At 38.5% G+C, this 14245-nt stretch overlaps 2 protein-coding genes and 1 long non-coding RNA gene across 12 annotated transcripts in view; 2 read left to right on the top strand and 1 right to left on the bottom strand.

Annotated features, from left to right (window-relative positions):
* LOC114600541 (uncharacterized) overlaps positions 1-9897 on the top strand; it is a 21591-nt gene extending 11694 nt beyond the window's left edge. For 2 of the 6 annotated variants that reach the window (XR_013393905.1, XR_013393903.1), the window contains 2 exons: positions 3423-3537; positions 4982-5080. This is a non-coding gene — a long non-coding RNA (uncharacterized LOC114600541). Of the gene's footprint in view, positions 1-3422; positions 3542-4981; positions 5081-6361; positions 6535-9450 lie in introns of those variants that run through there. The other 4 variants (XR_003707580.2, XR_013393902.1, XR_013393904.1 and 1 more) reach the window with 4 other exon arrangements.
* Positions 1-14245, bottom strand: part of PPP1R42 (protein phosphatase 1 regulatory subunit 42) — an 18201-nt gene extending 3956 nt beyond the window's left edge. Inside the window, exons 1-8 of one of the 5 annotated variants that reach the window (XM_028736796.2) lie at positions 13922-14033; positions 11000-11199; positions 9971-10137; positions 9186-9324; positions 7927-8043; positions 3366-3483; positions 2223-2354; positions 1006-1116 (exon numbers count right to left, since the gene is read on the bottom strand). In XM_028736796.2, coding sequence (XP_028592629.1) covers positions 1043-1116; positions 2223-2354; positions 3366-3483; positions 7927-8043; positions 9186-9324; positions 9971-10137; positions 11000-11128 — 876 coding nt within the window. In that variant the 5' untranslated portion in view covers positions 11129-11199; positions 13922-14033 and the 3' untranslated portion in view covers positions 1006-1042. Of the gene's footprint in view, positions 1-1005; positions 1117-2222; positions 2355-3365; positions 3484-7926; positions 8044-9185; positions 9325-9970; positions 10138-10999; positions 11200-13885; positions 14067-14137 lie in introns of those variants that run through there. The other 4 variants (XM_028736792.2, XM_028736793.2, XM_028736789.2 and 1 more) reach the window with 4 other exon arrangements.
* CSPP1 (centrosome and spindle pole associated protein 1) overlaps positions 14108-14245 on the top strand; it is a 75655-nt gene continuing 75517 nt past the window's right edge. The window contains exon 1 of the mRNA XM_028736774.2: positions 14108-14210. The gene's annotated coding sequence lies outside the window, so the exon portion shown is untranslated. The remainder of the gene's footprint in view (positions 14211-14245) is intronic.

Below are 14245 nucleotides of genomic sequence, written 5' to 3'. Positions count from 1 at the left end.
CAGAAAAATGATAAAGAGAAGCCTTTGCTCTGTTACTCATTTTACAAACTAAGACTCTGGAAAATGACATAAATAGGTAAATAATGATGATGATGATGATTTTTAAAAAACTACTTTTACACAGTGATTCTCTACAGGCAGCAATACTATAACTGCTCAACTTTACACAATAAAAGTACATAAACTTTTAAAATACTGGGTAAATGTAGTTCAAAATTGTTCCTATAAAATATTTTGAAGATTTGCTACAGAAGATAAATAACCCATTCATCAATCATTTTACTGCATTATCAAAAAGAGTGAGTATACTTTATACTTTATTTACAAGATTTATCTACTGTACTTCGTACAAGCCAAAGGGCAACAAAATCAGAAAATTTAAAAACAAAGCATAAAATAACACAACCCCCAAATACATAACATAGCAACACAACAATTTACTAAGACTATCAGCAGCAAACTAAGCTATTTTTCCAGTCAGGTCTCTCATCTTCCAAATGCTTTCTGAAAAAAAGTGAATCTGAACTAGTCATACCTCGGGTTAAATTTGCTTCAAGTTGAGCGTGTTCGAGTTGCGCTCCGCAGAAACCCGGAAGTAACGGAGTGTGTTACTTCCTGGTTTCGCCACTTGCTCATGCACAGATGCTCAAAATGACGTCACGCGCATGCGCAGACGCGGCGAAAAGCAACCCCATCAAGTACATGTTCTGCCAACTCTTGGGCAAGAAGAAGAAGAAGAAGAAGAAGAAGAGTTTGGATTTGATATCCCGCCTTTCACTCCCTTTAAGGAGTCTCAAAGCGGCTAACATTCTCCTTTCCCTTCCTCCCCCACAACAAACACTCCGTGAGGTGAGTGGGGCTGAGAGACTTCAAAGAAGTGTGACTAGCCCAAGGTCACCCAGCAGCTGCATGTGGAGGAGCGGAGACTCGAACCCGGTTCCCCAGATTACAAGACTACCGCTCTTAACCACTACACCAAACTGGCTCTACCAGAGAACTACCCACCCACAGTATCTGTGGCTTGCCTGGATTCATCTTCAATTTACTGATCCACATCCAGCCCAACACTGCCTTCAGACAGACACTGGTTCAGGGCCTGCATTGCCTCTTCTGGTACTGATGGAACAGAGAGACAGAGTTGGGTGTCATCAACATACTGATGACAAGTTGCTCCAAATCCCCTGATGGCTATTCTCAGTGGCTTTATATAGATATTAAATAGCATCTGCAACAAGATTTAAGCCTACAGAACTCAATAGGACAACCCCTACAGGTCAAGCAGAAGTCATCCAATACTGTTCTCTGGAACTGTCCTTGGAGATAGGAATGAAACCACTGCAGTGCAGTGCTTCCAACTCAGGGGGTGCAGTATACCATTGCCAATAGTACCAAAAGTCACTGAGTAAGCAAAGAGAATCAATAAGGCCACACTCTCCCAGTTAATCTCTTGACAAATGTCACTGACCAGGGCAACCAAAGCAGTTTCAGTCACTAAACCTGGCATGAAGTTAGAAAGAAATGGGTCTAGTTGCTTTCATCAGAGCATGCTTGAAGCTGCCTATTAGCTTGCTCTTGCCAGCCAGGAGGCATAAGGGTCAAGAAGGCACATGGTTGGCTACATACATTAGAGCAGCTTGTCCATGTCCTTGTGTTGCAGTAATTGAAACTGATTCATAACAGCGGACCAGTCAGTCCTCTGGAAGGCTCTATAGGACAACCAAACTTAGCATCCAATTTAGAATGGATCTGAGTAACTTTACCCTTGAAGTGCCTGGCAAATTTGTCATAGCAGGCCAATAATGGGACAACCTCCTTCATCTGGGAAAACCCTTTACCACAAAGGAAAGCTCTGCTGGATGGCTACTTTAAGATGTAATATTGGCAGAGAAGTAAGCCCATAACCACTGCCACACAGTAGACACAAAGATGTGCTTGTAACCGTGTTTGGTCAGATTCATCTCTTCTTGCTCCTTGAATTTAGGTTCCTCAGTATTCCAGGGAGCCATTTGGGTTTTACCCTGTTGAAGAGAGCTTCTAGGAGCAATCCTTTTGAGAACTGCTTTAGAAGAAGTATTGGACATGCCAGTTGAAAAATCCCCCCATAGCAATCACCAAAAGACTAAACACTCCTAGCAGTAACCTTAAAAGCATTATAACCTTTTCCTTCTAAACAGCCTATTTTCTTAATTTTGTAAATGATCATGAAGATAAAGTTTGTGTACCAAAATGTAAATATGGTGCATGTTCATTCATCATGCTTTCTGTCCTGTTTTTCTTCCTGGCATCTCTGGATGCTTTCCAATTCATCAGGAATTGCCTTTCCATTTCTTTTATTTCTTTTCCATCGAGGGACTCTGAAGAGGTAATATTTGTAAACATGTATCAAGAAAATGCTGATTAACTCTGGCTTACCCAATCCTTTCCTAGATGTGGCTCTGGTATTCTTAGGAAGTCAATCATGGATAAACTTTTGCCTCAGTATGAATTGTTCTTTCACCATCAATGATTATGCCAGACCTGAAACACCAGTTTGTTCCCCTAATCTCCACCTGCTACGGTATAGGTGCTAGATTCCTAGCACAAGAGAAAATCTCATCTCCATGCTTCAGTGAGCCCTGCTGTGGGGTAGCACAACAACCACCGGTGCTCTACCAGTTCTTTGGCAGAATCTAGGAAAGCTTACATGGGGGAAGAGGGTGGCTGTGCCAGCATCCTGGGTGGCATCCTAAGGGCTTCTGTAGTAGTTCTATCAGCTCAATCTGATTCTGGCAGGTGACTGTGTGCTTTCCTCCATGTGAGCTTGAAGGCTTCATTCTTCATAAGAAATACAGCAGATATTTCTCAGTTGGATATTTCAGACAGGGCCTCTTTGTCTGTGGCACCCAAGATTTGGAACAGTCATGGGAGGTCTGCCTGGAATCATTACTGTTTACTTTTAGAAGAGTTTTATTTCAACAATAATTCTGAGTACATAGGATTGGGTGGTGGCTTGTTATAGGCCTCTCCCTAGACCCCTGTGGAGAGTAAGAATTGCCTCAGGTGTCTAGGCAGGTTATTTCTATTAAAAATGTATTTTGAAGGTTGCTTACAACTAATAGATATATGGGACTGGCAAACTAGTAATTTTTTTGTGACCTAGTAACATCTGTTGGCCTATATAGAAGTCTAAGGCTACAATCCTATACCCACTTAGCTTACATATTCACAGGAAATTTGTTGTATGGTATGCAACACAATCCTAGACATGTCTACTCAGAAGTAAGCCCCAATGAGTACATCATGGGACTTTTTCCCAGGTAAGTGTGTTAATGCACGGATTAATTTCTGGTAAAAGAAAAGTGCTCTCTGAAAGTACATTATTTTACCAAGGGATTTTGATTGCTGTATAACTCTGTCCTTATATTTTGGTTTCTGGCAAACAGGATTTCCATTCAGCTCTAATTTGCGCAGGTTGGTCCATACACCCAGCACAAACTCCAAGTCCTGCAAATACCAAAGAAAAGAAAATCAATACTTTTGCTAACTTAGCTCAATGCTGTAAGTAAGTGGATTCATAATTCTATTTATTCAATTAAATGTAAACTTCCTAAAGTAATGTTATTTACACAGCTACCTTTATAAAGCAATCACATGATGGCATGTGGTATGTTAAATTAAGAAACACAATGCTTTACACATAAAGCCAAAAAGCAACCTTCTAATAATTATTCCTTAAACATGATTTCAACCCTTTGATCTTCACTTTCTACTGTAAAGGTAAAATGTAAAATATAGGCCAAAATCCAGAACACCAGAAACACATAAGAACATAAGAAGAGCCTGCTGCATTAGACCAGTGGCTCACCCAGCATCCTGTTCTCACAGTGGCCCACCAGAGGCCTGTGGGAAACCAACAGGATTTGGGCAAAAAAAAGAGAACTCTTCCCCTCCTCTGGTTTCCAGCAACTTGTATTGAGAAGCATTGCTGCCTCCAACGGTGGAAGCTGAGCATAGTCATCATGGCTAGTAGTCATCAATAGCTTGTTTCTTCATGAATCTGTCTAATCTTTTCAAGCTACCATTTGCCCAGGTCTTCATACATATATATAAGATGTTGCACAATACATGTGCTCAATTATAGGGGCTTACATGCAAAAAAATCTGTATATATGGCTTGATTTTCCTCATGCAAGTTGCATCAGGGCCTACATGAAGAAAATAGACTCCCCATATGTGGAGGTATATCTCTGGATGCCGGCCATAATGTAGCTGACTGAATATATATGAAACCTTGGTAGATTGCACTGGAATATTACTGCTGGTTGTTGTTGTTTTGATGGCACTCTACAATATACAAAAACCCTTCACGTGCCAATGAATTCAGAGTTGTTTGTTCATGGAGAGGAAGCCACAGGTAGATAATTCCTTCATGATTATTGTAATTATTTAGAATAAAATTAATAAATTTCCTCCACATCTGTTATTTTCTTGGCCTGAGCTAGGAGAAGGAAAGTTTTGTGTTTTTACATAACCTTTATCTAGTATGGGTTTCTTTCTTTTTTTATTAAGGGCAATCTGACCTAGTTTTTCTTTTATATTACTACAATATATAAACTGGTTAACATGGCTTGTATGACTTATAAGATTTGGCAGATATGGGACTTCTTGTGGAAATGCACTGCTCAAGTACCTTCTTATTGCATTTCTGGATACTGTTGTCAGCAGCCAGAAATAATAGCACTTGGCAACTGAATTGAAAGTAATTTGCTTTTTCCACCAGTGGAGAAATATTTTCACTTCCATCTGTGTAAATATTCTTTTTCTTGATGCTCTTATTGAAAATTTTGTAACATGCCACTACCTTTACAGTGACTTAGATCCTGAGAAGTGCCCGCGGAAGTTGATGACCGTTTAGAGTGTTCTATTCGTTTTCAACTTTTTTTTAGAGTTTTGCTCACTATACTGTTTTGCCATGGCTAATTTTAACTCGCATTTTTTGTAGGCCACCCTGATATCTCTACAGACAAAGGGAGAGTTATAAATATGTCAACAAGGCAGCTTTCCTTCCCACCAGCTCCCCCTCCATCAGCAGCTTCACAAGGTAGGCTGTGGGGAGAACCACTGAAATTCAAGCACAGCACATTCTCTGTGTAGAGATCCTGCTTAAAGAAGATGCCTCCATCTCATTTTCAGCAACTCCCTTTTCACACATCCCAGGCCACAGTGCTACCCTTATTCTGGAGAGTATTTCACCCTCAGGAGAGGCTACTTAGAGGACTGTCAGTGAGGAGTGGAGAACGAAATTTACCTTCTGCCAACCCTCTTCTGCTGGCTTTTTTCAGAACTCAAGTTATTATCTATTATTACTGTATTTGCATTCCTGCATGTCGTTTACAATGATTATCACGAAACACTTGTGGCTCAATACACAGGGATGCACACAAACAGTTCTATGACAAAAAGTGTGTTGTGCCTGCCCTGCTCCCAGATAGATGAGTGGCAAATGCTAAGTTTTTGAAAGGGTTTCCCTTGCACAGAATCCGATCTTGGATCAGTGAGGGGAACTGCATTGGCAGGTCCTGTCTACATGTATGGTTCTCTATCCAGTTTCAGACATACATGCAGAAGCTTCATGTCATGTCCTAGCTGGATTAAATTGTTGGAAATGTTACTTTTCAATGTACAACAGAACCTCTTAAGCTATTCAGCAATATTTTCTAGTGTCTACCAGTTATCCACACAAACCAGATGCAAGGAGCAGGAGAGCAAGGGTTTCTTTTTACTCTCCAGTATTTCATATTTGGGAAAATCCATAATCCTTGGACTGTTAAATTTCAAGTTTGCCAGAGGAGTCATGCAGAAGATGGAAAGCAACATGGAGATTTTCTTTTAAGCTTTCCCACAATGAGCTATTTATAGAAACATTCTGCTTCTGTAACATTAACCTCAAGGAACTGTTTTCTTTCATAGCTATATACATAATATTCTGCTCTGATTACTAAATAAAAAGGCACATATTATTTCTCACTTATAAAAATATATCAGGATGTATTTTCATTTCAGATACAGTGTTTCGCATATCTAATGTTTTGCGTATCTGGACAATTTGGCATTTTATTTCCCAAACTGAAACAAAGTCCAAGTACATGCAATGACATTGGCTCACATTAATCTCTTATCAACCTAAACTCTGCCTTTGTTGTCTCCATAAATGTCAAAATTTACATTGTAAGATCCATTGAAATGATCTTCCTATACTTGAAAAACTAGAATGCACTTGAAAAATTAGATCAACTAAAGTTGGTTTTGAAAATGTAAAATAGTATATATTTCTTGGAACCTTGCTAAGTAAATAGCTAAACTTTGATGAATGTACCCACAGAATTTTCCAGATTTTTGTTGACTACTACTCACTTGATAAATGATCCAGAACCTGCTCACGCCATTGTATGTTTATCTAAGAAGGTACTAATCCCATGTTGAAATATGATTACCCTGTGGATACGCTCTAGTTGTTCATTGCCTTCCTGTCTCTAATAAAGTGCTTTCACTTTACAGCCTTTCAATAAGCTATACTAAAGGGACTAGACACTTTTTTGGGCAGTCTCTGTTTGATAAATGATCATGTCATGCTATCACTTAGAGGTCTGCTACAAAATACTAAAGAGCAAATTATATTCTAGGCAAACTGTGGGAGGTGAAAGCCTCAGATGACATCTGTAGTACTAGCAGCAGCCTTCTTCCCAATTAATGATGGCCATTTAAGAACCTGTATTTGACCAGTGTACTCCAATTTTTATCGGCTGTGTCTAGCTCAACTGCCCTAACTACATCTGTAGACAGCAATTTGTCATCATTCTGACGGTCTGCCATTATCTCTTTCAGAAAATCTATATTTTCTCTCTTGTTCCTGACTGAATTGTGAAGTGAAGGAATTCATCTTTTTGATATCTTGTTGTCATAATCAATAATGGCAAAAGGTTGAATAAATTAAAGATTTACAACCATATTCCCAAAACACTGAACCAGCGTAAGGCCTTCCGAAATAAATAGGAATGGTACTACTTTAGTTATTTAAAAGTGAGAGTCTTATAATCTGAACCTATAGGTCATAATCCATGGTTATGTGCATAAAGGGGGTACTCTTGTACGACGTGGAGACAGGAGATCCATTTTTTGGCATACATGCCACTTGGTTGCATAGAACAAAATGAGAAACCTTGGAATGTGTATATGTGATTAGGATCGCTGAGCTGACAGTGCTAATTGTCTGTTTGGTGGTTCATAGGACAGAGCATCACATCTGCACCCTAGGATGTAGCTTTACCTAGTAACCACATGGATTAGTAGGTTGAGCCAAATGCATCCTACATCTTGTTTCTTATGGTCTTAAAGAGTTGCCTATAGGAAGCCCAAAGTTGTGCATGAGAGTAGTAGGCCTCTTCTACTGTTTCCCAGCAAGTGATACTCAGAGACATGCTGCCTCTGATCCTGGATGTAATATATAGTCATCATGACTAATAACCATTGATTACCTTGCTCTCCATGATCTGTTTAACCCTCTTAGATAAATGTTTTAGTCTATTCCGTTATGGTTTTAACTTTCTGTATGTTTTAAATTATGGTTGCAGTTTTTTTAGTGACAAAGTTACTGTTTTATTCTTTTTTTGTAAACCACTTTGAGGTTTGCTTCCTACAATCAAGCAGTATATAAATTATATGAAATAAATAAACAGATAGAAATGAGTGTGATAAACAGTGTTGTAAAAGCCATAAAGTGAAATGGGACTTCATCACTGTAGGCCACAGAAAAAGAAATATATATCCATGCATATTAACTTTAAATTATCCCATAAAAACAAATAATTCAAACCACTGAAAGATTATTAAATATTAACTGCCTTAATTTCCCATATATGCTTATCAATCTTATTTCCTCTTTATTACCTTCACATGGTGAATTTGGTTGTCAACAGCTATAAGGTGGGAGATATTTTCCAGAATTGCTAAATCACTCACTTCATCAATATTATTATTGCTGATATTCAAAACTGTTAAAGACTTCTGCAAGGAAATTAACATTTAAAAAGAAACGTCAAAAGTTAACTGCTGAAATCATATGTGGTTACTAGAGAATAAACCTGATTAAACTTAGTGAGACTAACTTCTCACTAGAGTAAAACATGCATAGCACTGCACCACATAATTGTATGTTTTATCAGCACCTCATAACGAACGCTTTGGGCTCATCTACACTTTTGCTTGACCCATATTTTGATTGTATTGTGTACTGGTTAATTCCCCTGGGACTGAGAGCCTTTCTCATTGTTCTGCAGCTGTGCCTTGTGAAAACCTGATCTTACCCACTAAGTCAGATCTTATCAGATGTGCAGAAAATTTGAAGTGAGATTTTGCTTAACTTGATTTTCACTGGATGATCAGAAAAGCTCTTGGACCTGGAGGAATTAATCAGTACACAATACAATCTAAATAGTCTGAAACTGGGTACTTTTAATGCTCTTTAGTAATACAAATGGCAGTAAATTGACCATGAAAAAACTACGACGAGGAAGAAAATACAAACAAAATACAAATATAGAGCTGTACTTTTTTGTAGCTTCAGTTTTGAAGTTGTCAAATGACAAATGAGTAGTGAGAAGGAAAACAAGAGGATCACGTTTTGCTGCGTCTAATGAGTATAATACATATAATGCTTATAATTAAGCTGTGCTTGCTTAGTTTTAAATGGAAATTTAAAAAAAGGATTCTATAGCCAACAATCTACACATTTCTTGCAACCTTGGTTTGTTTCATACGATTACAAAAATTATAATAGGGTTTTGCTTCTAAATTAAACATACCTAACCGAGCAAATGCTCATTGTCAACCAAATGTTCTTGGCAATGGGAATGACAAACATATTCTATCAAATGATGAGAAATGAATGCAACATAAATGATTACAGAACTTATTGCAAAACAAAAAGAATTACCATAGAACTCACTACTATTGGACACCCTTTGTTTTACACATATTTTTGATGTGCAAATAGTAGTAGTAGTAATAATGAAAATTAACGCTTTTGCATTCATATCCTATGGGAATGTAGCTCTTTGGCAAACAGATATTAGACTTAAAAATAATTCTTGTAATTTTTTCGCAATCAATATCTTTCACCAGATGTCACTGAAACTCTATATTCTTACCGCTAGTGAATGAAGACTTCTTGGGTCAAACAAAACCTTTTCTCCTAGGGGAAGCTGCTGGCTTTCAACATGTAATTCTCTTAGTTCTTCTAAAGTCTCTAAGCCTTCTACTACAGTGATGTAATTGCCGCCCAGATACCTTAACAGTATATAAGAGGTTTTCAGTTCTCCCAATTTGTTTTAAATAATGCACACATTTCCAAAAGTAAAAAAGTGTATTTTATGACAAATAAAGTGTATTAAACTAAAATCCAAATTTCCATAGGGCTCCATGGAACCATCACAGAGTTTTCTACAAGCAAATCTATTTTGTAAAAGGTGAAAGATTTATAAAATCTGAAGAGAAATCAGAGTATGCAAATCTATTGAGAATTACCTGGAAACAACCCAAACAAAATGAAAATGTTTTAAAGCAATGTATAGAGGCAGGGTGGAACTTTGTCCTATATAATTCATTACTTTATTGTAGAAATATTAATAATAAAATGTAAAGAAATATTCCAGATATTATCAGTTGCTAATCTGAAGCATAATCCAGGCAAAGGAAAAAACTGTAAAAATCAAACTGATTTCAGTGGGACAGAGTCAAACATATGCTTAACTCATCCAGTAAAATCACTAGCCAAACTTTGGGTTAATGTGTTCTCGGATTAATGAAATATGTGAACAAAATTATCATATTTGAAATAAAATATTGACTATATTCAGCAAGTATATACAGTAGCTATATTTATTATATCAATTTACACATCAGTTAATAAATCCAATAATAATTTTAAACTTACAATTTTTCAAGTTTTATTAATGATGCTAGATTTTCAATTCGTGTAATACAATTGTTCTGCAGGTATAGGTGTCTTAGGTTTGTAGCAAAATCCAAATTATGTATTTGTCTAATTTGGTTATCATACAAATAAAGGACATTAAGGTTTTTACACAAAGACAGGTCATCCTAAGAGAAAGAATGAAGAAAGTGTGTTACTGTGTAGTTCACTCATAAGTAAAATGCTTCAGCTCCCAGATACAGCCTTTTCCTACTGCATGGGTTTTTTAATACTTCCTTCAACATTTTGATCTTACTATCTAGGGTATCCTTGGTAGATATAGTTGTAAAAATAGAATGAATGGATACTATCTTAATTTATGATGGCTAGGAACTAAAGAATAGCACGCTGTTCTAAATATCTAAGGGGCCACTGAAGTTGTCCTCCCCCCTATGTTACATAGCAAGTTACCGTACTTTTGAAATGGAAGAAACTTTCAGAAGCACTTTATTATTGGGCATGGGGGTCTGCTGTTCAAAGGAGAAAATGGAAAGTTCTAACTGCCCGTAGCCAAACCCTTAGGAATGCCTGAACTAGTTCTTCGGATCTCAGCTCATATTTTCCAACTGACAATTACACTAGAATTGTATATCATTACAGAATATAGGGATGCTATGATCTCCCCAAATTTCAAGCAAATTTCTGAAAACAATACATTTACTTCCACTATACTCAAATATATTTAAAACAAACTATATTTCTGATTTAAAACTTTCAGCGCAAATGAAAGGTGCTTTAAATTAACTGTTATTGTCTTTTAGTCAGTATTTTCAAGCTGATTATTGTAATGGTATAAAATTTAATTTAACAAATTCCCTCCTGACTCTTGCTAACTGAAAGAGTCTTGTTTTTATTGAACTTATGTAAGCACCTCTGTTAGACTTTTTGGCTGAAGAGCAGGATAAAAATGCTTTGAATTGCTATTAACAACAGAAAGCAAATAACAAATAAAAAAGAAGTTGTATTTTCAAATAATCAGTGTATTCTTACAATTATATCTATATTTTTATTTGATAACTTGAGATGAGTCGTTTTCCTCAAGTAATGGGCCAAGGACTCATCTCTGCGATTCTTCTGATTGAGGCTTTTACCAATTAGCTCCAATGTTAGTCGAACCATAATCTTGCAGTAAAGTCAGTTTTTTACTCCAAGAATTCAATATCCATGTATTCCTTTTTGTCACACAGGGCCTTAAAATAAAACAAAAAGTTATAACGTATATTTCAGAGTCATAAAATTATTGTATACTCTTTTTCCAACATTATTTTCTAGTTACTATGAAATAATTTAATTACAATGAGATTTTCTTTTCATTTTCAGAGACATTCTTAGCCATATTCCTAATAAAGAAAAGATTAATGGCAATAGATGTCTTCCTAAATTTTCTACAGACTATTATCCTAGCTCTCTTTATATATGAGCAGGACATAGTAGGCTAATGGTGTTTTAATTTTTAAAATCTGTATAAAATTCCATATGAATAAAACCATTACAATGGTACCTCTGGATGCGAACAGGGTCCATTCTGGAGCCCCGTTCGCATCCTGAGCAGAACACACCCTGTGCCTGCTGTGATTCGCTGCTTCTGTGCATGATGTCATTTTGAGCGTCTGAGCATGCGCGAGCAGCGAAACCCAGAAGTAACCCGTTCTGTGACTTCCAGGTTGCTGCGGAACGCAACCTGAAAACGCTCAACCTGAAGCTACTTTAACCTGAAGTATGACTGTAGTTTTGAAGGGGGGAAAACATAGTAGTGATCAAGTACTACAGTTTGAGATAAGGACTTCTGCTCAGATGGCACCTGTCATCTAGGATTCTTATAAGTACGTGTGTGTGTGTGTGTGTGTGTGTGTGTGTGTGTATACATATATATATATATATATATTTCATAGGGGCAACATTTTATTCAAAGCTTTTCAGTCAAACTACACCTGACTTTATAATCCTAACTTGGAATTAAAGTCCTATTAACTATCTGGAAATTGAGTTCCTTTTAAAGGGACTCCCTTCTGGCTGATCACAATTAAACTGGTGGTCACAGAGTGACAATACTGCAAAAATATATATTTATTACAAAAAAAACTACCGGTACTTTAATAAAAAGTCCTGGGGCTTCCTCTTCTTCCTGATCCCCCACCTCACAAAGTTTTAGAAAATGCTGATCCCAGAACCTTAGAGCTCCCAACGCTACTGTATATGTGAGAAGATACTCAGAATTGAGCCAGGTAAGCTCATTTCAGTACAGTGGTCCCTTGCTTTACGATCTTAATCCGTTCTGGAAGTCCGTTCTTAAACCAAAGCATTCTTAAACCAAGGCGTGCTTTCCCATAGCAGCGGGGGACTCAATTTACAAATGGAACACACTCAACAGGAAGCTGAGTATGTTCTGCTTCCAAGGCACAGTTCACAAACCAAAACACCTACTTCCGGGTTTGCAGCGTTCTTAATTCAAATTGTTCATAAACTAAGCTGTTCTTAAACCAAGGTACCACTGTACTGGCAAATCTGATGAATGCAAAGATTCATATCACTATGATATTTTTAAAATCTGAAAACCTTTCATTAAATTGGAATGCTTTTTACCTATAAATGCCTCTAGAATATGGAATTCTAGGACCTTTTAAAAACAAGTACAGGGCTATATTGTGTTCATCTTGATCCACGGACAATCCTCATATAACAGTTGTGAGAAAGACATCCTATTGATATGGGCAAGAAATAAATTTACCGCTGTTCACTACTTCTAAATTAAAATGATCTGTAGAAATACCAGTGCTTGACAAGTAGAAAAGGCCCAGGAAATGGTACAGCACTGCTGGTAGCAAAATGGAACTTCAACCACTTTTTTATGTTTAAGGGTCAAATGAATTTGAACTCTTTTTGAAATTTCAAAATTGTGTAAGGGGCACGATGATTAAGCAAGGGCATAACTAGGGGGGTGAGCTGCCCCCTCAAATCAAGTAAATATATAAAAATACTTACCTGTGACACAACTGGTCAGTTAGTTAACTCAGTTCTCTGCCCCCCTAACATAAAGCCTGCCCCGCCTAAAATAAATTCTGGCTTCACTCATGGTTCTCTGGTTTGCCTTTTGTATAGGGGTTATTCAGCGGATGAAAGGTGGTCCTTACAGTAGCAATGCTTCTATAGCTGAAGGGGTGGGAGAGAATCACATTTTCCCAGTTGCAAAATATTGCAGCCTGACCATTAATTTTGGGTAAGAGGCAATACCCAGAAACACCCTTTTCTGGAAAGATGTCTTGAATCCCACAGATCAAGCGAATGCCTCTTCTTGTTTTGCAGGGGTCGGATTAGATGCTTTTGGGGGTCCCGACTCCCTTACAATTCTGCGATGTGTCAGGCAGAGACACTTCAATTTACTGTTACGCGTAGTGGTAGCGGTGGAATCGTTTTGGCGTATTAAAAACTGCTGAAACCATGCATGGGCGTAGCCAGGATTTTTGTTGGGGGGAAGAGGCTTTTGTTGGGGGGGGCAGAATCTCAGATTTGTATTGATTTGTATTCTTTTGCTGGCAGCTGACCCCCTCCCAGCTACGCCCATTCATACAGAAAGAAGAGTGGGGGAGATGGCAAAAGAAGCACTAGCACATCTGCCTGCATCCCTAATCGCTTTTCTCTCAGTTCGAGCCCAGATCGAGCCCAGACTGGGGGAAATAAAAGTGTCGGAAGGGAAAGATTGCCAAGGGGTGGGGGGCAGTTTCTACCGGGCTACACACAAACCACACTTGATACGGGCTCCTCAGAAGGACTGTCGTCTCCCTTCGGACGAAGTGTGGCAAGGGCTAATGCGCATACACTAGCAAATTATATGATGTCTCAAGAAGGCGGCTGGGCCGTCGAAGCCCCGCAATTCACCGAAACCGACGCACACGGGTCTCCTTCCCCACTCACACGAACTCCACGCCCTTCTGCCCAGCGCTTCCCCACAACCTCTTTCCCCGCCAAACGCCAGCGACAGGTAAGGGGACGGGTCGCAGCAGGACGCGTGTGAACACAGGCAAAGAGGCCTCAGCGCCACGGACGGAGACGCCAAGCGCGTTGCTATGGAGGCAGAAAAGGTCGCCTATCCAAACACTTCCGCGGGCAACGGGAGGCGCAAGAGCGCACCTACGACCCGCGCAGCGAAGCGCGCTCCCGAGTCGCGGTCGAAGCGGGGAAAGGAGCCGGGAGGAGGAAGAAGGTAAGGGTTTGCGCACGCGCAATTTCGCGTCTGCT

The sequence above is a fragment of the Podarcis muralis genome, chromosome 8, assembly GCF_964188315.1.
Source record: "Podarcis muralis chromosome 8, rPodMur119.hap1.1, whole genome shotgun sequence".
In the NCBI taxonomy this organism is placed as follows: domain Eukaryota; kingdom Metazoa; phylum Chordata; class Lepidosauria; order Squamata; family Lacertidae; genus Podarcis; species Podarcis muralis.
This window is presented reverse-complemented; position numbering and strand designations above follow the sequence as displayed.